This window comes from Pundamilia nyererei, unplaced genomic scaffold (assembly GCF_000239375.1).
Source record: "Pundamilia nyererei isolate P.nyererei 1_Seehausen unplaced genomic scaffold, PunNye1.0 scaffold00152, whole genome shotgun sequence".
NCBI classification, from domain to species: Eukaryota; Metazoa; Chordata; class Actinopteri; order Cichliformes; family Cichlidae; genus Pundamilia; species Pundamilia nyererei.
Window position 1 is genome coordinate 351611 of NW_005187553.1, and position 20547 is coordinate 372157.

At 40.5% G+C, this 20547-nt stretch overlaps 1 protein-coding gene across 2 annotated transcripts in view; it reads right to left on the minus strand.

Moving 5' to 3' along the window:
- pak4 (p21 protein (Cdc42/Rac)-activated kinase 4) overlaps positions 1-20547 on the minus strand; it is a 37734-nt gene that overhangs the window by 10868 nt on the left and 6319 nt on the right. The window contains exons 1-6 of one of the 2 annotated variants that reach the window (XM_005744968.2): positions 14944-15243; positions 3233-3460; positions 2846-3051; positions 1520-1724; positions 723-956; positions 39-497 (exon numbers count right to left, since the gene is read on the minus strand). In XM_005744968.2, the coding sequence (XP_005745025.1) occupies positions 39-497; positions 723-956; positions 1520-1724; positions 2846-3051; positions 3233-3433 (1305 nt within the window). In that variant the 5' untranslated portion in view covers positions 3434-3460; positions 14944-15243. Of the gene's footprint in view, positions 1-38; positions 498-722; positions 957-1519; positions 1725-2845; positions 3052-3232; positions 3461-14943; positions 15244-20547 lie in introns of those variants that run through there. The other variant, XM_005744967.1, reaches the window with a different exon arrangement.

Sequence of the window (20547 nt, forward strand, 5' to 3'; positions counted from 1 at the left end):
AACTCTGACCTTTTTAAATTGCCAAACAGATCTTTTACCTCGTTGAAGAGGAGTTCTCTGCGCTGTTGTTTCCTCAGGTCCATCTTCTTCACGGCGACCAGTTTTCCTGTGGTTTTCATCGTAGCGATACACACAATCCCTGTGGAGCCCTCACCAATCTTAATGTAGTGATCCAAGTAGGTCCGCGGGTCGCCCGGATCGACCACCATCTGCAGTGCCGCCCTGAACTGCTCATGGGAAACTCTCTGGGGTTCCCTCTGTGGTGAGCGGCCCTGAGGAGGAGCACCCGATGCAGCGGGCCCAGAGGGTACAGGGGGTCGTGGGGCTGGAACGTTGGGGTGAGGGGTGTGCGGGAGCTGGGAGGACTCGGGGGCCAGGATGGGGTGCGAAGAGTGATGAGGGTGTGGGTGGCTTATAGGGGGTTTGGAGCCAGAGGAACCTCGGACGGAGCCGCTAGAGGGGCCGTTCTGAGGTGAGGACTCATGGTGTCGACCCACCTGGAAAAGAGAGCCAAACTTAAGCACAAACTTAAATCTAAATGAAGCTTTTCTGTCACAACATCTTCCAACATCTCGTGAGGTGCACGAGTGTCAGGATTATTATGGAGCTATGGTAACCGTCACAAAGAAAGCAGCTAAATCTGATCTGGAGATCTGCCAGCAGGCTCAGTTTAGACACGTCTGTGATTTTATCACTGGTTCCCTGAGGGTTCCCACCCCTACCTGTCCAGTGGGGCTGCGCCCGCCATCGCTCTCTGTCCGCGGGTATGTGTTAAACGGCCGTGTGGCTTGTTGAGCAGTTTTCATCACTCCCTCAGACATTGGCAGATTTGGGGTGCGTATGTTGGGTCCTGAGAGAGGCCTCTTGTCTCTGGGAGACTGAGGACTGCTGTCCCGTGCCACATAGCTGGACTTTGGCCTGTGGTCACCAGGCTGATCCCGCTGAGCCCCATGATCCTGAGGAGCGGCAAAAATCCAGAGAAAGTAAATTAATGGGAAGTACTCACGGAGAGACCGACAGAGAGGAGGTGCTTGTACTGCCTGTTACGCTTTTATTTTCTGTAATATTTAATATAAATGGTGAATGGAATTGCACTTACATAGTGCTTCTCTACTCTGAGCACTTAAAGCACTTTGTACTACAAGCCTCATTCACCCACTCACACACATTCATACAGCGTTTAATTCTGTGGCTAAGCAACTTCTATAAGAATCACTATTTTGCGAGAATATGTGGGCTAAAGGAGCAAGGGGTCAAACTGAACCACAACCGACCTTTTGTTATAATATTCATGTCAAACATGCCCAAATTTCCAATCATGATATCAGTGTGAAGCAAAAGGCTTCAGATTACTCTCAGTTTCAACATTTTCCCCCCCTAATTTTGGATAAATGTGATGACGCCTTCTGTTTGTGAGGGGGGAGTCAATCAGAAGAAAACTGGGCAAGAACTGAGCATCAAACAGCCTTAAAAATAATAATACAGCTGTGAATGTGAATCCAGGTTCTTCCGTGTCTACCTGGTCTCTGTCCCGAGGCTGTCTGTCTCTGTGAGGGGGAGGAGGGGGGCCTTGTCTGTCCCTCTGGGCTCTGTTGGGCTCTTGACCCCGGGGCTGCTGTTGGGGGCGGCCCTGGATCACCTCATCTGTCTGAGGAGGACGGACTCCGCGCTGACCTTGGTGGCGGGGGTCACCTCCGCTCTGCTGGTCTTGTCTGAGTCGGTCTCTGAAAATCACATCGACACAAATGTAAATACAGAACAGATTTATAATAACTTTATATTATTTCATTAATTTGCATTTCTCCTTTATTTTGCATTTTATTTATTTTCAAGTTGTTTCCAGTTGAGTTTTAGTATTTTTACTTATTACAGTTTATTACAGAGGGTGTTTGTCTGTTCAAAATAGACTTTATGATATAAACATAGCTTGCAGTGAAGACAGAAGACTCACGGTCATGTTGACATGCCAAATCTGAATGAACAAAAGGACTGAAGCCTCATTAGGCAGGTTGTGTCAAGAAGAACGAAAGCAAAGACATTTCCCGTACAGTTTTCTTTCTGTTTAATTATTTTTTGTAAACGGAGGTCATTTCAGTCAAAATAAAAAAACTCAGACAATATCTTCATTTTTTTCCTTTGCTGCAGATGTTTATTGAGACTGGGATGTCTACATGACTGTGCTGACAACCTGAAAAAATGCCACGTAATAAAACAAAACAAAAGATAAACAAACAGAGTAATCAAAAACTGAAACTTAACACAAAAACTACTTAAAATATAAAAGAACATTTATGGTAAGTACACAATATCATTTCAGTATAGTTTAGATTTCATGACAATTTACTAAGTTTCTTCACTCCTACTTAAGTAATCCAATACTCATGAGTAAGCTTTCTTTAGCTGGTCCTGAAAACATTTGGTGTGTAGGGGGTAATGGTGCCTTCCAGAGGAAGTCAGAATTGGAACACGCCCTTATCTCAGCCTCATCAACCCGAGTTAACAATCCAAAATGGTGGCAGTGAACGTAAGCAGTATTAAAATATGCAAAACTTGTAATCTGTACTGCCACTGTTGTGCATTTGTGACTCACTAAATAAGCTATGGATAGTCCAGAGATTAGGATGCATCCATGAACGTGCTGCAGTGGTGTTTTGTTTTATGCTGTATTGGTAGTAATGGATGAATTGCTCTACCTTGCTAAGAAGCAAAACAAACCCTGCTTTTCCGTTTTTTCGACTTTACGAGAACGCACTCAACAGTTCCGGCATCCAACTTCCGAGGAAGCTGGAACGAGGCAAATGTGCACGATTATCACTCCACGGGGAGCTGTAGTTCATCGTCTCACCTGTCTTGTCTGTCTGAGTAGTGTCTGTGTTGAGGATCTCCGTTCTCCTGCCCTCCACCTCCTCCTGAAGAGCTCGAGTCCCTGCGAGGGTGTGTTGGAGGACTCCCGCGCCGCAGGGAGTTGGAGCGAGTAACGGACATGGTGTCGAACTCATCCAGCAGCCATGTTAGAGACTCTGTTCCCATCCTGCTGCCGCGTACGATGGTCTGGAGATTTAAAAAAAAGAAAGAAAAAAAACGGAGGATGCATTACAATCTGTAAAGTTAGCAGGTTACACGTGTGTTGTTTTTGTATAAAAATGACTGAAAACTACAATCACGAGAATATTTTAGATCGTCTATCACTAAAGAATCAGTATGATAAACTCAATCTCTGATTTTCGCTCACCTTTCGCGGTTCTACGGTAGTGATGATGGTCGCGTCGATAAAGGGTTTGGGCCTCTGCGCCGTGTCTTCGATGAGTGACTGCCATTGCCGCGGCAGCCCGACAAACTTCTGCTCCTGCTCGTCAAAGTCCGTGTGCACACGGTGCTCAAAGTTGGACGGAGCTGAGATCTGGATACGAGACTTCTTCTTTTTGGCAAACATGATGGCAGCTGTGGCCGAGCATCAGACCTGTGTGGAGGAAGGTGGAAAGGGATGAAGGCTAACAGAAAGTAACAGTAAGGAGAAAATGCAAATGTAAAACTCCCAAGTAAAATATGTAAAACACACATGCATGCTCACAGGCAGCGACGCTCGAAAACAACTGCTGTCAAGCTTTGAAAGTCACATCTCATTTAAGGGTTTTAGAGGCTGTGGATGAAGTCTTCTCAATGAATCACTTTCTAAAAGTCTCAATTTTCTTGTCATGGTTTTAAAATGCCTCGGGTTTAATTTGCATCGTATGTTTGATTAAGCTCCTTTTATCATGTGTTCTGTTTTACCTGTTCTTTAAACACTCAGTTATACCATTTGTTTATTTTAAGTTTTCTTTTTTCATTTATCATATTTAAAGCGCTTCTCTCTCTCCCCCATGTGGCTCTCTGTTTTATGATGAACCTGATGAAGTCCACAAACTGAAACCGGTCAGTCAAATAAAGGTGTTCTACACAGTAAGAATTGCTGGAGCTTCAAGCTCGGCAGAAGTAAACTCAAATATCAAACAGTTTCAAGAAATCTGCAGGTCATAACCGGGTGTTTCCTACCAATGTTACTATTAAGACAAAGCAAAAGTACTTTCAGTCAACTCTGAGAGCTTTTTTCTTAGCAGATATTTTTATTCGTAAAAAAGTATTTAAATCTTTGCTTTGCTTGTCAGTGTAAATTTGTGTGTTTTTGGAGAGACAGACTCAATTCGTTTTTAAAAACATGATTAGGCTGAAACAAACATACTAATCGAGTCATCTTTTGTTGTACTGCTTTGGCCTCTCGCAGACGTTAATCGAGAGTCAAATGATTCAAAATCCTGTTTCTTTTTAACCATTAATCGAATGTGATTTTGGGCCAGTTTTGGCAGCACTCGCGGCGTGTCACGTACATACTCTGTAGTGAGTCATTAACAGCTCACATTTTGCCAGATAAAACAGACAAATACACGATTCTGCACTTATCACTTAAAAATAATTGTGATTTCAACTTATCACCGTGTGCAAGTGGGAGGATGTCTCAGAACGCCCTTTATCTCATCCTGCAACATTTTCCTTTGAGGACTCATATTAGATGGCCATAAGACGACGAAAAAAAGAAGTGGTTTTAATATTTTCGATATTTAACTTGTTGGAAGGACTGTGAGGCCCGACTCAGGATTGACACTCGCTTTTTACTTCAGCTGAGGGTTCTGCCATCCTGCTCCCAGAAAAAGCCTCCACGTGTCCCTGATACTTGACAACATGAGCACAGGCCCACGTGAGGCTCAACAGATCGTGCAAGTGGAAAAAAAGCCATGTAATAAACTGGCAGTCTGTCCCGCCAATGATGTTTTCTCATGTTTGACAGATGTCCACACTTAGCTAGTGACCTTAATAAAATCACCTGCTGTTGTGGTTGACTGAAACAAAAACCAGCATATGTTAGAAAACAGCAGTCTGGATCCAGTATGAAAAGAGCCACTCCCTGTAGTCAAGCAGGGGAATCAGGTAAAGCAGGTGACTGACAGGTGAGGTGGAGCAGCGTGCTCATTACATATTTAAAAAAGTCAAATCTGAAAAGTTCCCACCTCAGCGAAATCACCTGATGATTTTTTTGGATGTACTTAATGAAGCAGTGCAAAAAATGTTAAAATCACAGTAAATGTTTTCTGAACTACACAGATGTGCTGAACCAAATCAATTTTATACCCACTCCAAATATCACAATCTAAAAGGCTAAATCTTATTTTCTTCTGTGTGATTTTTGTTTCTGCGAACAACATTCAGCATCAGTCGTTGTGATTTGCTGCAAACGATCCTCTGCTTGCATATAAAGACAAAAGGTAGAGCCTGATGGGTCCCTCTCAGCACTGGCATTACTCCTCACTGTCTTTTGCAGTTCTGGTTATTCATTATTAGTCGTGTTCATTATTAGTTTAGTTGAACAGTTTAAGTGATAGGGAAAAGTCTGAATCCAACATCATCATTGTGTGGCTGGTTTGTGTACCATCACCACTCCGAGAGTCTATGACTAAGAAAAAATTCAGTTGTAGTATATTTATAGTAGGACAGTAAAATCGTACACGGCTTCATTGCACAAGAAGGATTCTGAGGATGTAATGACTCAGCTGGCTTGTTAAAAACAGCTGCTTTCTACAAAATACTGTGCTCATTCGCTCCATTTGCTCATGAAAAGAACAAAAAACAGGAGAAAGTCGAAAACAAAGTGATGAAAAAGATGCTGGGATGTAAGGATGGGGGGGATAGAGGGCGTGATGAGGCAATTCAGAGGGCGATCTGGGCGGGTCACAAGTTAACAGAGCATGAATCATGTTGCTGAGCTCACAGGCTGCTGTGGTAATAAAGTCTTTCACAGCAGGAGCGTTTGAAGTGAAGTGAGACCCGCCTAGAAACACAATGAGAAATGAGAGGTTCAGAGCCAACGACGCAGCACAGACAGAGGACATCAGTACAGAAAAATAAATCAGGATCAACGTCGGCAAAGAAAAAACTAACTGTACCTACAAAGTACTCTAAGCATTTTAATGAGCACACAAAATGAAAATAGAAATAATCAAGAACTAAAGGAAAACCCAAGGACTAAAAAAAAGAAAAGTATTCCAGTCAAATCTTAAAACCTCACTCGATTTGCCAGATGTGCGAAAGCAGCCGATGAATGGCGCAGGCAAATGTTAAATGATGGATCAAAGTAGAAATGCTCATGATCTTCAAATGTTCAATCATTAAGTTGATTGAACATTTATTTCTTGTTGACGGTTCCCTGTGTGCCAGGGATGAGCGGGTGCTGTAAACACAGGAGGTTCAGGTATCTCAGCATCATATTCACAACTGATGGGAAGATGGAGTGTGAGAAACCGGTGCAGCTTCCTCTTGGTCCTGTTGTTACTACAATATTTTATTAATAAATACCTTTTATTTTACCTACTTACGAAAATAAATTTTAACCTTAGCTTGATGCTTCCTTACACCCTAGGGAAAGACTCACAGTCTCTTCCTCCTAGTGAGGAAGAAAGTTTATTAATTCAACATTAACACTTTATCAGAAGTCAGTACCAGCAGATAATCAAAACCAAGGTATTGGTATCACATTTCAACTGGAAAAAGTTGGATCAGTGTATCCCCAGTCATGAGCTCCATTTAGTTACCCAAAAACGAGTCTGCTGGGTTAATCCTCAGAGATCGGGTGAGGAGCTCGCAGTAGAGACACTGCTCCTTTGTGTCAGAAGAAACAAGCTAACGAGGTCCCGGGGAGGTCTAACTAGGAGAGACCCTGAGGTAAAGCCCAAACTTGCTGAAGAGATTATATATCATCTGGACTGGAAGCACAGCTATAAAGGAACTGGAAACTATTGTCCGTTTCCCCCTCCCTTCGACACCTGCAGAATAACCTCTAGGATATCTGTCAAGAACAGCATGATACTAGCTACCAGAGGTCAGACAAGTGAAGCAGGAAACAAGAGAAACATGAAAGACAAGAGATGATTACAACCATCAAAAAGCCATGTATGCAACTCGTGATAAATATAAACTTCAATGAATTTGAGTGGGAACTCCGAGCAAGCTTGCCTCCACCAGTGTGTGAATGTGAGAGTGAATGAATAGTGGAATTGTAAAGCGCTTTGAGGGCCCCGAAAAGTGCTATATAAATGCAATCCATTACTATCATTATTATTAAGTCACAAGTCTATGACAAGTATGCAGTTATTTAAGAGAGGTTGAGGTAGGTGAATTCCCAACACAGTCAGATGGGATGCAGCAGATCTTAAAGCCGACAGCTCCTGACATGTGGTGCATATGAGAACAGCGTAGATAGCGGTTGAGTAAACGAGTGTCATGTGTTTTGCCTCCCTTGCACTCTATCCAGGAAGCTTCCCCTTAAAACAAACCAAGTATTTCCAGTAATATGAACGTGTCTGAAAAAGGCTATTTCCTCTTGATAGGATAAAAAATCTAATGAAATGAATGGTAGACAGATCAGCTGTGATTTATATATGCAAAGCTGTTATCTCAGTTTTCTCAACAGGATTATCAAAGACAGATTCCATTGGAAAAGAGATGAACTAAGATGAAAACAGAAAGAGATACAGACTCATTACCAGTTCATACTGTAAATAAGAACCAAGCTTTAGAGAAAAGTTTAAAAAAAATATTATTTAAATTAAACTCTGTTCTGTATTTCTATGAAATAATTTTCAGTGCTCAGTGAAATCTCACAAATAATCAAATAATTTAAGTTTTTCTATATTTAGTCAATATTTCCTTGCTTTAAATTCAAGTATTTTTCCTTCATCATCTCTTATATCAACAACCATTGAAGTTACAGGACAACTATAAAATGTAAACTGTAAAGAGAGATCCATTTTCAAAGGTCATTAACCTATTTTTTTATTCTCTTCTACGAATTTTAGTGACATCTGTACAAGAAGCGCTTGTTATGTTTATGTCTCTGTATGAATGACTGGAGAAGGTCAGGAGGAATTAGATTAGAAGTCTGTCGCTATCACCATTTCCAAATGCTGATTCAGTTCCTAAAAGTAAACAAATACAAAATGGTCCAAATTTCTTCAGCTCCAATAAAATGATCACTTCAGGAGTTAGTGATGTTGGACTAGCTAACTACAGAGCTGTGGTTAGGCTAATATCAACACATCAGAACAGGAAAGTGGGATGAGGGTTAAACTGTCCTCAATAAAAGTTCCTGTTGAGGGTCCCTGATGGACAAATGCTGTCATTAATATGTTGCTGTGTGGTTTGTTTTACTCGGAAGCTTATTGTCCACACTGAAAACTGTGAGACCTACTACGCATGAATACTGATCACAAAACTTTTGAGGGGCCGAGTAACAGTTTTTGGGAGCTCGCCTCTGTTCAAATAACACGACATGAAGAACTGCAGAACCTTAAAATACGAGAAACAGAGTCAACAAGTCAGCATTTCACAAGCAGACAGGGAAAGCTAACACTGGTGCTAATGCTAATAATGCTAAAAAACAAACAACAGCATCTGGAAGTCATGTGTGACAACAGCCACTCTTATTGCTTTAGGTTTAGTGAGCAAAGCTGAAGCATGCAGACTTTTTTTGACCAGATCAAAAAATTTAGCTTCACACTTGAACACATATTCAGTTTTTTCCCTGGAATCCCCACCCAGCTCCCAACTCTGGATTTAATTCCCATTAGCAGAACTGACTCGCAGCTGACTTGCAACAGCACAGTTACAACATGGATGATAAATGCCTCTTTCCAGTTATAATGAGTCTGGTGACAACAGGGAGAGGAGAATAAATCACCACAGAGGCCTATCATTAGTGTTTGGGCTGAGACACCAAAACAGTCAGTCAATGCATCTGAACTGAAAGGAACTGAAAGAAAGCACTGCCTAAAGGAAGGATAAAAAGTTATGACAAAAGACTGAGGAGGATTACTACACTACAGTAACACAAACCTTATACTCCTACATTTAAATACAAACAGTTATCTGACGGATTAAGTTGTAATATACAACAAAGCACAGGGGCCTGTTACATACAGGAAATCAGTACAAAAAACACATGTGAGGGCTGATAATGACATTGAGCATCTCATATTTGTGGCGGTCTGGCCTTGAATCAAAAAGCCCTGCGGCTTTCAAATCCTCTGCTTTTTCTTTCTCTTGCATTTGGAAATATGCGGAGCTCTGAGCCAAATGGCTGCGGGTAAAAAACAAGATTTTACTGCGGCCTTCAAGAGCCAAGAAATGATAAGATTCATAAGTAACAAAGGCCGAGAGGCAAACAATAAACAGATTATGGAGCTCTGACCTCAGAGATCCCGTTTGATTTGAGAGCAAACCTTCTTCTCTCACAGGTTGCTTCACTGTTGCATGAACAAACCTAAGTGTGTGGGCGCAAAGACAAAGTTTACATGAAAGGACAAGTGAGTCCAGGCATGCAGTTCAATCAGGAGATGATAACTGCACAAGCCTGTCAGGACAAAATAACAACAGAGATGAGTCAGTAACTCATTCATTCCAGCACACAACACAGAATGAGCGTGTTAAAAACGGTCCATTCAAGTGCACTAACCTGAAGAATAACCAGGTACATTTTTGTTTATCAAACAGCCAAAATTGATGGAAAAATACTACTACTGTTATGTAAGGGGATAGAGGCTCACTGCCTTAACCCACACTTTCTGTTATATATGATCAGTGAACAGCTGATTTGACTGGATCTGAACTTAAACTAAATTACAAGACAGACAGCTGACAGCCTGCCAACACCTTAGCTACGCGCTGCCAAAATCAGACCAAAGGAGAAAACTCCAAAGACGAAGGTGAAACCATGAAAGATTGTTCCTCATCTTCACCTTTTGAAATCTTTAACTTCCTCTTGACAGATTTTGTTGATGGAAGGATCTCCTCCTGTCACAGAGACACGATCTGAATTAAACTGCAAGTTTCAGCTTTAAGAAAGGGGTCAAAATAACAACAACAACAACACGAACATAAATATAATTAATGAAAAAAAAAGACTGTTTATCCTTTTTTCATGAATGCTGGAAGACAAAGTCATAAGTGACAATTAAAATGTTTTGTTATACTATTCATAAAAGGTCTCAAACTATTGGCACAAAAATAAATATGCTTGTTAGTAAAAAAAACATTTTGCTGAAGTTGCATATTTCTTTAACATCTTGGCCTATAAAAGCCCACTGATCTCAAAACAAACACATAAATTAATGTGTTTGGAGACCAAACCAGACACCACTCTTCTAGCTTTTACTGTTTAAAAAAAAAGTTGAAATAGAGAATACAGAAAATATATAACAGATATGAACTTCAACCAGAGGTTAACGTAACTAAGTGACTGAATGCTCTGCATAATTTAGCAGCCAAGCGGGTTTTTTTGCAGAAGTGAGTAAAAGTTTTAACTGAGCTTCGTTTGAAAAGCAATTTCATTGTATGCAAGTAAAATCTGCCTAACAAGCTTTTCGATATAACGATATATATCGGATGACGATATAAAAACATCTATCGTTTCATTTTACGCTATCGCTTGTTTCGTGGCGTCGCAAAATAAACGTTTACGGCAATATTTTTTCATCGTTTTGATGGTCACTGTAGTGGATATATTAATTTCTTAAAGTTCTCTCTTTCTTTTATATTTAATATAACCACACTACTGACGGACAAGCGCCTGTTTTTATGCGTTGTCGTTAGCAACAACGATGGTAAAACCATCGCGTGTCCGCTGGTTTAGTTTACACATAAACCTTTCACAATAAAGTTCAAGATCCTTTTGAGACTTTTCAAAATAAATTGAATCACATGAAAGAGTATGAAGGGTGTTTACAGATGAGAAGCCAAAAAGAGCCGCCAGGTGCTAAAAAAATAAACCATACACTCAAACGTTGGAACAGGCTTTTCCCCGCAGCACGCCGTGTAATAAATGCTTACAAAGAAAACGGCATGTACAGTTTCAAGCATCGGTTAAAACATTCGACTCCAGCTACACGACGCCCAGCTGGAAACACTTCACGCAAGTGGAGCTGCACAGAATTTACAGAAAATGTTAAATTTTTGTGATTTATATCGTTATCGATGTCTTATATCGGGATATGAGATTTTGGTCAAATCGCACAGCCCTATTTGATCAGAGATCTGAATCACTCCAAAACAATCTCACATGTGCAAATGGATTAAATAAACTGGACAACTAACATCTAGGCAGCACATGGTGCGGTCATAAATATTTGTCCACCACCACAGTTGACTTTAAAACAAAGTCCAGACTTTCTGCATCAACTGTTTAGGAATTACACAGGCCCAGTATTTCTGGACCTGACTGTGGCTGGCACAGCTGGGCTGGACAGGAAGTGTCCTGCTTGGTTGAGCTCTTGATTGTTTGGTTGTCACAAATAGGCAAAATGGGACAGGACTGCACTGCATCACCCCCTCAAACATCTATAATTTGTCCTCTCTGAGCAAAACAAGCACATCCCTCCCTAAACACAACAATCAGTGTAGTTACAGCTCCCCTGTATTTTCCCCTCCCTCCTACTGCAAACAAAAAAAAAAATCCATCTCTCATCATCCTCTCTCCCCACCACCCGCCATTTAGCTCTCAATCTGCTCCCAAAATTCCCTTCAATATCTCCATCTCCCTGTTCTCCTTTTCCCTTTAAGCGTTTTCCATCTCCTCCCCCTCCTTAATTTAACCTCCTCTGCTGTATGCCTGGCTGAACCGTGAGAAAGCCTGTCTGGTCAGTGGGGGAGAGCCGGGCTGATGAGCTCTGGACGAAGCTGCTGTCCTCCGGCCTGTTTCACGTATTGTACATTATGGGTGGTCTGCACTCTGAGAGACATCGAGAGGCGGTGTAATGACGGGGACCGCACTATGAAAGGCTGCTTCTGAACTGGCACCAGATCCAAATATACAGTACACAGAGGGATTTGTTAGGAATGATCCCTCTGATTGTACTGCAGACATACGTTTGATGTGGCTCTATTTAACTTACAAATGTCTCTCTTCTTCTCTCTTTCTATAAACAGCATCAGTTGGCTAAATGGCAGTCACAGTCCATTTATGATGGAGCAGTATGAAAAGCCTGATTTTTCAGTGGTTATTTAAGATAAAGCAAAATCTTAAATAGCACCTGAAACAGATTTTAGGTTCAAGTCTTCCGGATCAAAGGAAAATCACCAGGACTTTGATTTTTAAGAAGTTACTGAGTATAAAATGCATTTCTTTTCATCATAAATAACACAAAAATGTCTATTTTCCTTTTAAATCAGGTAGCAGCGACTCTTTGCTTTGCCTATATGTGAAACATTCGTACCATTTTCAGTTGGAAAGATACTATAAAGTTAATTTTTATTAGTATTATTCTTTTCCTCTCTAAATTTAACTAAAGCTATCAACAGGGTGTGAAGAAACAGCCACTATGACTTGAGGAGATATCAAGAACAGATATCAAGTACAACCACGCACTAGCACTTTGCTGCAATACCAATTTGCACCACAAGATAGTGAAACAAGGTAATGCCATCATTATTTAAGCAGTCAAATCATTAACACCTCATTCTATTTAAGAAAATGCAAAGCCTCCCTGAGATGAAAACAGAAGTATAACATCACCAGAACTACAGGTAAAACACTGCCACCCGCCAGTGAATGTTATATTTTATTGGCATAATTAGTTAAGGACACCTGCTCTGCATGCACTACAGTTTTTCCCCTCCAAGCTAATTGTTTTTCTCCATTCAGACATACCTCACATAGCTAACTTTCTAAGGATGCACTTACAGCACTCAGGTGTTGCTAAACTTCAGAAAGTCAAACTATATCTTTAAGGCAGCGTTATAAATTAGACTATTATGCCAAGTAGCACAGATGTTCATCACCCCATGTAGTAACTTGTTAGTCAGTGACCTTCCTGCAAAGAAACCAGTATTGTCATTTTCACCAACTAAAGACTAATATCTATTTTCATTAATAAAACACTTAAAAATAAGCAGAAAAGCAGATATAATGATGTATAACAATGTCACAATCTCGCTGGCTTTACCAAAGAAGGAAAAAGTGCCGCAATTAATAAATTCTGAAAATATGAAAGTTACATTTGCAAGTAAGACCATCCAGTTTTGCTAATGTGGAGTAAAAAAAGTCTCTCAATCTATAAAAAAAACAACAACCCTCAAACAAAAAAAACCTTACAAATAATTAGATATCAGATCAGTTCTGTACATTTTTATTTGGTTTTCACAAGTTTGAAGGCCCCTTCAAATATTGCTGACCTATCTTAAAGCTGTTGGACCGTGGGAATATGTTTAATTAAAGCACAGGAACTCTCATGTTTACATGAAGCCACAATGACTGATAAACGCTTTAAATTTAACAGCCAGGCACATTTTCTAGGGCTGAGGTATTAAATGATCTCTAAATGATACCTGGTAACCTGCCAATGCAAATGGTGGAGTACAGAGTTGCCAGGCAAGAACAAAAAACTCACCCGAATGTTTGTCAGGCGGTAATTTCTCACGCCTTGTATCACCAAAGCTGAATACACAGGTAACAACTCTGGAGTGAGATGGAAAACAGAGGGGGGTTTAAAGAGTGAAGCACCAGAAAGCGAACTGCAGGGTTCTGATTACCTCTGCTGTTTGCTGGTAGTTGTCACTGTTGTTGTGGTGTGCTTTCATTAGCTTTCTTCTGCAGAATCAGGGCTGATAACTAATAGCCTGTACTCTCACTACTGCACACACACACGCACACAGATAGAGAGAGGACAGTACTTCTCTGCCAAAGTTTCTCAGATTTACAAATGCAGTGCAGAGACACAGCACACTCTGTGACCTTGGAGCTCCTGACTGCTCTCACAGCGTCAGTCTGTTCATAACACGGAGTTTATATACGACAGTCTAAACTTCAGCATCACCGCAGGGCCAACAGAGGTGTTGAACATGCACCTATTATTGTAGCACTTTTTGCCCTCCAGAAAGCAGAATAAGTGGCTGAAATGCACAAAATTCCATACAACCCTGAAACCATGACTGAAACAGGTTAATACAACTATTATTAAGGCTTTTCATGCTTCTCTTTCAGAGAAGTAAGATCAGGCTCTGAGTCCTGGACAAATTTTAAAAAGAAAGAAAGAAAATAAATAAATTATAATTCCAGTTGAAAAATGAATAGGCAGCTGGGTTACCTTTCTCACCAGAAATCCCGCACTTCCCTGATATTTTTGGCTATGTGATAGAGAAAGAAGCATTTTAAACTTAAATATAAACCCCACTTGAAAAAAAGCCTTAAAAATCACAGCCCCACTGAGCTTCCTGCAGTGGAAGGCCTAAATGGTTTAGATGTGGGAAAAACTGCTTATCCTGAAACTTCAACCTAAATTTTATTACAGTTACAGTTTTATTACTCATTATTTTACCCCTTGTGAAGGAGCCTAATATTTTTTTAATAAAAATAAAACAGTGCTAAAATTATACTTGCACCTCACGTTTTGTGTTCAGGTCCCGCTAAACCAAGCTTCCTCACAACTCTTACCACAAACACAGGTTCACAATGAATCGCCATCCTCCCCCTCTTATCTCCATGTGTCACCAACACTTGTGCAGAGAAAGACACATGAGCGGGACAGCGGGGTCCAGCAGCTGTCCTGACAGCCGCAAACATGAGCGGTGAGCAACAGGTTTGAATGGGAGCAGCGGGTGGTGTGTGTGTGTGTGGGGGGGAATCATCCCTTGCTGCTTGCTTTCTCACTGCCCCCCTCCCCTCCTCACTAGGCAAACAATAAAGTTATTATGCTTTTTTCCCTGACTCACAGTTAATCCACGCGGGGAGATTTCAACAACAGAGTTTCGTTGTTCGGATTAACTTTCCAGCGCAAACAACCCAGCGAGGAGCTGCGCGCTTATTCAGTGGCTTTCCACGCGATAAACGTAAAATTTCACACGCCGTTCAGAGCGGAGGATACTCACTTTAAAGCACAGGTACTCCGTTTATCCAGCAGGACACACTATCCACCTGATCTCATGTCGGAAAGGCAGCGGAGGACGAAGGGAAAGCACACGGAGAGGATCCCTGCAGCAGCCGCAAAGTTACTTCCGCGGAGAAATCCAGCTCAGCTCCGCGGAGGAAGCGCCTCTGTGTCTTTACTTAAAGACACAGCGAAGTGGACACGAGTGAAGACACTCAGCGCCAGCGTGAAAACACAGACAAACACAGGAACGCTGTAGCTCCCGGCCGTAAAAACTCAAAATGCGTCGCATTCCTATGGTTTCAGCAAACCCGGCCCAGTATCATGACGTCACGGGGAGAGAGACGGAGAGAGGGAGAGCGAGATTAGCACGGGTAAGCTCGAATCTATTCACAACTTTATGTCCTGCCTGCTTTTAAATAAAAGCCGTTAATGTCCCTTTTTTCTTCCACTCCCACGCTTTCCTTCCTGTCACACACACGGAATCTGCTGTCACAGGTGTTGTTACCTGAGTTGTCACGTGATGCAGAAGCCCTGTCACTCAAGGAACCCTGAACTCAAACATCGAGGGGTTTTTTCTCAACTTTAAGTATTTTGTTTTTTACCCATAAACACTTCAAAGTTTAATCTGTAACAAATATCTTCTTTTGTCCACCTTTATTGTTCATCATTTAAAATACCAACAGTTTCAAATAGTAAACTATGTGGTATTTATTAGTGAAACCATAGATTAAATGTTGGTAATTGGTTTGCCTTTATTACTGGATTCCTTTAACCGCAGTCATACCGGTTAGAGCTGAAACTGGGCAAGTGCTGTCATAATCAGAGTGACATCATGTGACAGCACAGGTAACGATATGCCTGTGGCGGGAGATTCCTGAAGTGTGACAGAAAGGATGACAGGATTTCTATTGAGGATACTTTGTGTGCCATGTCTTTATGCTAAGGACCTGTAAAATCACAAATCATTGGTCAGTGAGTATTACCTGCTTTTGCCAGCCTTTCTGAGTATAATGGATTAAAATGAACTACTGTTTGGCTCCATAAAATCAAATCATAAAACCCCCTAACAGCTAATGGGACGAAGAAGAGCTGGAATCAAGTTACAGTAACATAATTTGAAGACCTTATCATGAAGTTCTACAATTTCACTTACTTTTCTCCAGGCCCTCTCCTTTCTCATCCTCTCTATTTAAAAGTGAGGTTGAACTACACAGCTCCATCTGCCCACAAAAGTGGTTCAAAAAGAATCAAAATGAAGTAAAATATTCAAAGCTGAACTATACTTGTGAAAAAAAAGGAAACATTTAAATCTCAGATTGGATTTGATGAATGAACTATTCAATTAAAAAAAAAAAACAGCCACCAAGAAACCAAAATCATCAATCCTTTTGGTGGGATTTTGAGTCCAGCCCTCAGGGTTAAAATTGTTCAAGTGTTCCTTTAACTGTTTTTTAGCATTATATTTTTAACTCAGGCAAACAGATTCGCCCATGTTCACATCACATGAAGCTGAAGTTCACCTCAGTCTGCCTCATTGCAAAGCTACTGTGTGCAGATGTGCTGTGTGAAAACTTGGCCTTGTTTTTGGTGTCAACACAACATACAGTCACATACAGTCACAACTAATCTGTTTATTTACTCAACTAATCAATAAGGTATTAGTTGTGTTTATTGTAAATCTATAGTTTGAATGATGTTTGAGCCCTAAAATGGATTCATTTACTCTGAAATACCAAGTAAAGTTAAAACAAAGGATGAATGATGAGCTATTTCCTGGCTGAAACATTTTTAGGTCTTTCTGTTGTTGTTTGTTGTCACATGACAATATGAGTCACTCTGGCATGGCAGGACCTGCCAGTACGGCTCAAATTAGTGCTGTCCAGCCTGCTATGAAATACCACGTCTGCCTGCTAATGTCAACAGAACCATCAACACATGGAGGACTCGCGGAGGCCGAGTATGTCAAGACTACATGATGAAACACATTATCTTAGACTCAAAAATCTTGCCAATGTATTGTGTTAACATTGCTGCTTAAAAACACGTTTAAAAGCTGCTCATAGAAAAATTGTGATATGGTTGCTTAGTTTCAAAAGAGGGAAATAAACAGATTTCAGGGCGAGAACATAAATGGGCAAATCTGAAAATGATTACAGACACATTGTTCTACTTTTTAGTAAGTGCACGGCCTCTCAAATAACATTGAATTTGGTCTACAGGTTTTTATGGTTGCCTTGTTGCCATACTTAATAATGACTAATAATATAAGCACAAGTTATTTTAGTCCAAATGAAAAGTAATTAGTAACTAAATGAATATGTTTCTTTAATATGTTTTTTAATAACCCGCATATTTCAAAGATTATTGGGCCAACAAATGGCCATAAGCATAAACAATTTATTCTGCCTACAGAGGACATTGAAAGAGTAAAAAGATAAAGACAAGTTTGTCATGAACACTGAGAGGCCCACCTCATTGTTTATCATGTTATTTCTTTTATGTATATGTTTTTGGAGTTTCTAGTCACAACTACTCTACAGGTTTATGCCCTTGACAGGTACACAGTTTACTTTTTTAAACAGTTTTTTCCTCCATGACTTCACAATGTAACTCTAATTTAGATAGTTTGGAAGTAGATTATTTTGTGCATTCTGTAGTATCAGTGCAGAGCTAAGAACAATTAAATCATGAAATTATAAGGTGTGTAGTTTAATAAATACTCGATTGCCAAAAGGTTGATTGTGTTGATCTGGACGCAGCATGTTCAGTGGGAGAAACGCTTCGTCACTCATCCAAGTGACTTCTTCAGTCTCAGCTGACTGCAGGTTTCCCCAGTCTTATAAACAGTACATTTGCACAGTAACTGAAACTAGCCCACTGAAGGAACAATGGGCTGTGAGGTCAGTTCCTTGATCATTAACATGCAAATTGTCATGACCATTGATCAACAACCACTGATCACAGGGAAGCCTGCAGTCAGCTGAGACTGAAGAAGTCACTTGGATGAGTGACGAAGCGTTTCTCCCACTGAACACACTATGTCCAGATCAACACAATCAACCTTTTGGGATTTACTTACCTGGATGATTTAGCATGCATCAAGACAATAGTCCGTTGGCTGGTTCATAATAATATGACCCATTTATCCATCAGAAGACAAGATCAGTTTATATCAGGAGTTTCTCAGAGTGCTGTGAAGCCAACGCTTTATCAGCTTTCCAACAGACTACAAAGTGTCAGCCTCCATAAGAATAAGGCACATTCCTCAGAGAGTAAAAATACAGCAGGAACTAGTCCACTCAACGTATCAGATCCAGGAACATACAAACCTGCCAATCCCGACGGCAACTTCAAACAAAGCATGCAGTGTGGCAGCCAATGAGGGCTGACTTCCAGAGGCAGGTTGTGGAATGTGGAAAGGTCAATGATAAAGAGATAGAGAGCGCTACATGGAGCACACCAGCTAGCTCCCAGCACACACACTGTGAACACGAGCTAGTTTGGCTGTGAACTCACCTGAAAGACCTTTGCTCATTAAGCACATACTGACAAATGCAGAAGTACTGAGGTTTATGGAAGCTTAGTTTAGGAAAATTTAACCTCGTTCCAACATCATGAAAATTTTTCATTAAGACCACCAGATAAAAAAAAAGAAAAGAAAAAATGAATCCAGGATCCTTCTGGATTCAGAAGGATAGCTGAATCGGGATTAGTCTGTGGTATTTTCTTTTTAACATTAAGATGATCTCTATTCACATCTCATCTGCATTTGTGAAGATATGACACAAAATGTCCAATTTAGCCTCATCTCATCGTGGTGAAGAAGACTAAAAAATTCCGGAATCCCGATCAACTATGAAACTTAATCCAGTTCAGCCAAGACCCTCCAAGCAAAAAACACTAATCCAAACCTTTTGAGTAATCCTAATAAACAACCAACCACACTTATCATCACCAATCAATATTAGATTATTTTATCACTAGTTATGTTGACATTTTATTTACTTATGCATTATTACTATTATTTTATTAGTATTTTTTGTTTATCGAATTATCAGAAATAACAGAAAAATTAAATGAATGATGTAAATTAAGTTAACGACTTATTGCCTTTACTGCACCAATCATACTCATGTTTGTAGTCGTCCCCCAACAGGTCAATCCTGATTATGTACCAGCTGCCTAAAACTTTGTTGCAGAGGGCCTTACACTAACTCTTCTCCCCAATTGCAGCAGGACGTGACAAAGAGCCTGCAGGGTTGAACCACGCTGCAAACTCCTGAGAGCCCAAACTATCGAGCACCTGCAGTACAGACAGCACTGATGTTTGTTGACTTAAGCTGCAGGACTAGCTGAGCGATAAGAGATCGCCACACACAAAAACACTGCTTACTAACAACTAGTCTGACAACCTGGAGTGGCTTCTTAAGTTTTTTAAGAACGTTGTGTTTTTCTTTGAGACTCAGCAAGCACGATAGTTCTGCTTCAACTACTCTCATCATAATTTGCTACAGTCCCATCAACAAAAGCGTTGTTTCAGTGTTAGAGCTGTGTTAAACATTGAGGTATAGTGTAAAGCATGTGACTCAGAACAGCACCATCATTACATAATGACGACATGTTGTGGAAAACAGAGGCAATGAGATGATGGTGTGCTGAAGAAGCCAAACTTCATGCCAGTCTGCTCTTTCTTTAGCGAGGCCGGCTTTCATCTGATCCAAGAATTACGGTCTACCGGAGAGAGCCGCCCGCCAAACTCAGCAGAGGTAAGAAACTGCAATCAGAAGCTGGCAAATATCCTTCTAACGCTAGCTGTGAAAATACAGGCAGTTACCACTGTGTAGTCCATAATCAAGCAAAGGCTCACATTAATACGTTTGGACAGCTTGGACATTTCCATGCCAAAAAAGCATTCCAGTTACATTCAGTGGTTTCCTCAGAAATCCCACTGAAGGGATTATGAAAAACTCAAAACTTTGTATTAAAAAAGATCAAATTTTAAATTTCTAATGTAGTTTTCTCATCTTGATGGGATTTAACAGGCTTATCCTTATTTTTCATCACATATATGGCAAAGGTAACATGTTACACACCCAAGTATCTAAAGTTATGCAAGTGAAAAAACAAAAAACAAAAAAATCTGCTTTTCCCTTGTGTCTGCCCTCGCACTTCTGCCATACACCAGCACAACTCAGGTAAAAAAACAACAAAAAAAAAACAGCCAAAATCCACAAATATCGGTATCGTTTGTAAAATCTCTATATGAGCAAGCTTGCCTTATCAGCTTAAAGTAGGACAACTGTGCGAGCAAACATAAGTGCATGCTGGGATTCAATTCAATTTAATCAACAAAATGTCAGAAAATGATGCCAGATGGTGCTGAAACTGACTTGCTTTGCTTGACCATCGTTAAAAGACTCGATATAAGAAGCTCTAAAGTCCTGTTTTGTCTTCAACTGTGGCTAAGAATGCAGATTTCAAGCTTCACTCAGTGTAAAAGATAAAAAATGATGATATCAATTGCAAAATAAACTCACTGTAAAGTATTTCAATTTTTCCAGACACAGAACACCAAAAACTGTCAAAAATGAGCCCCTTTTTT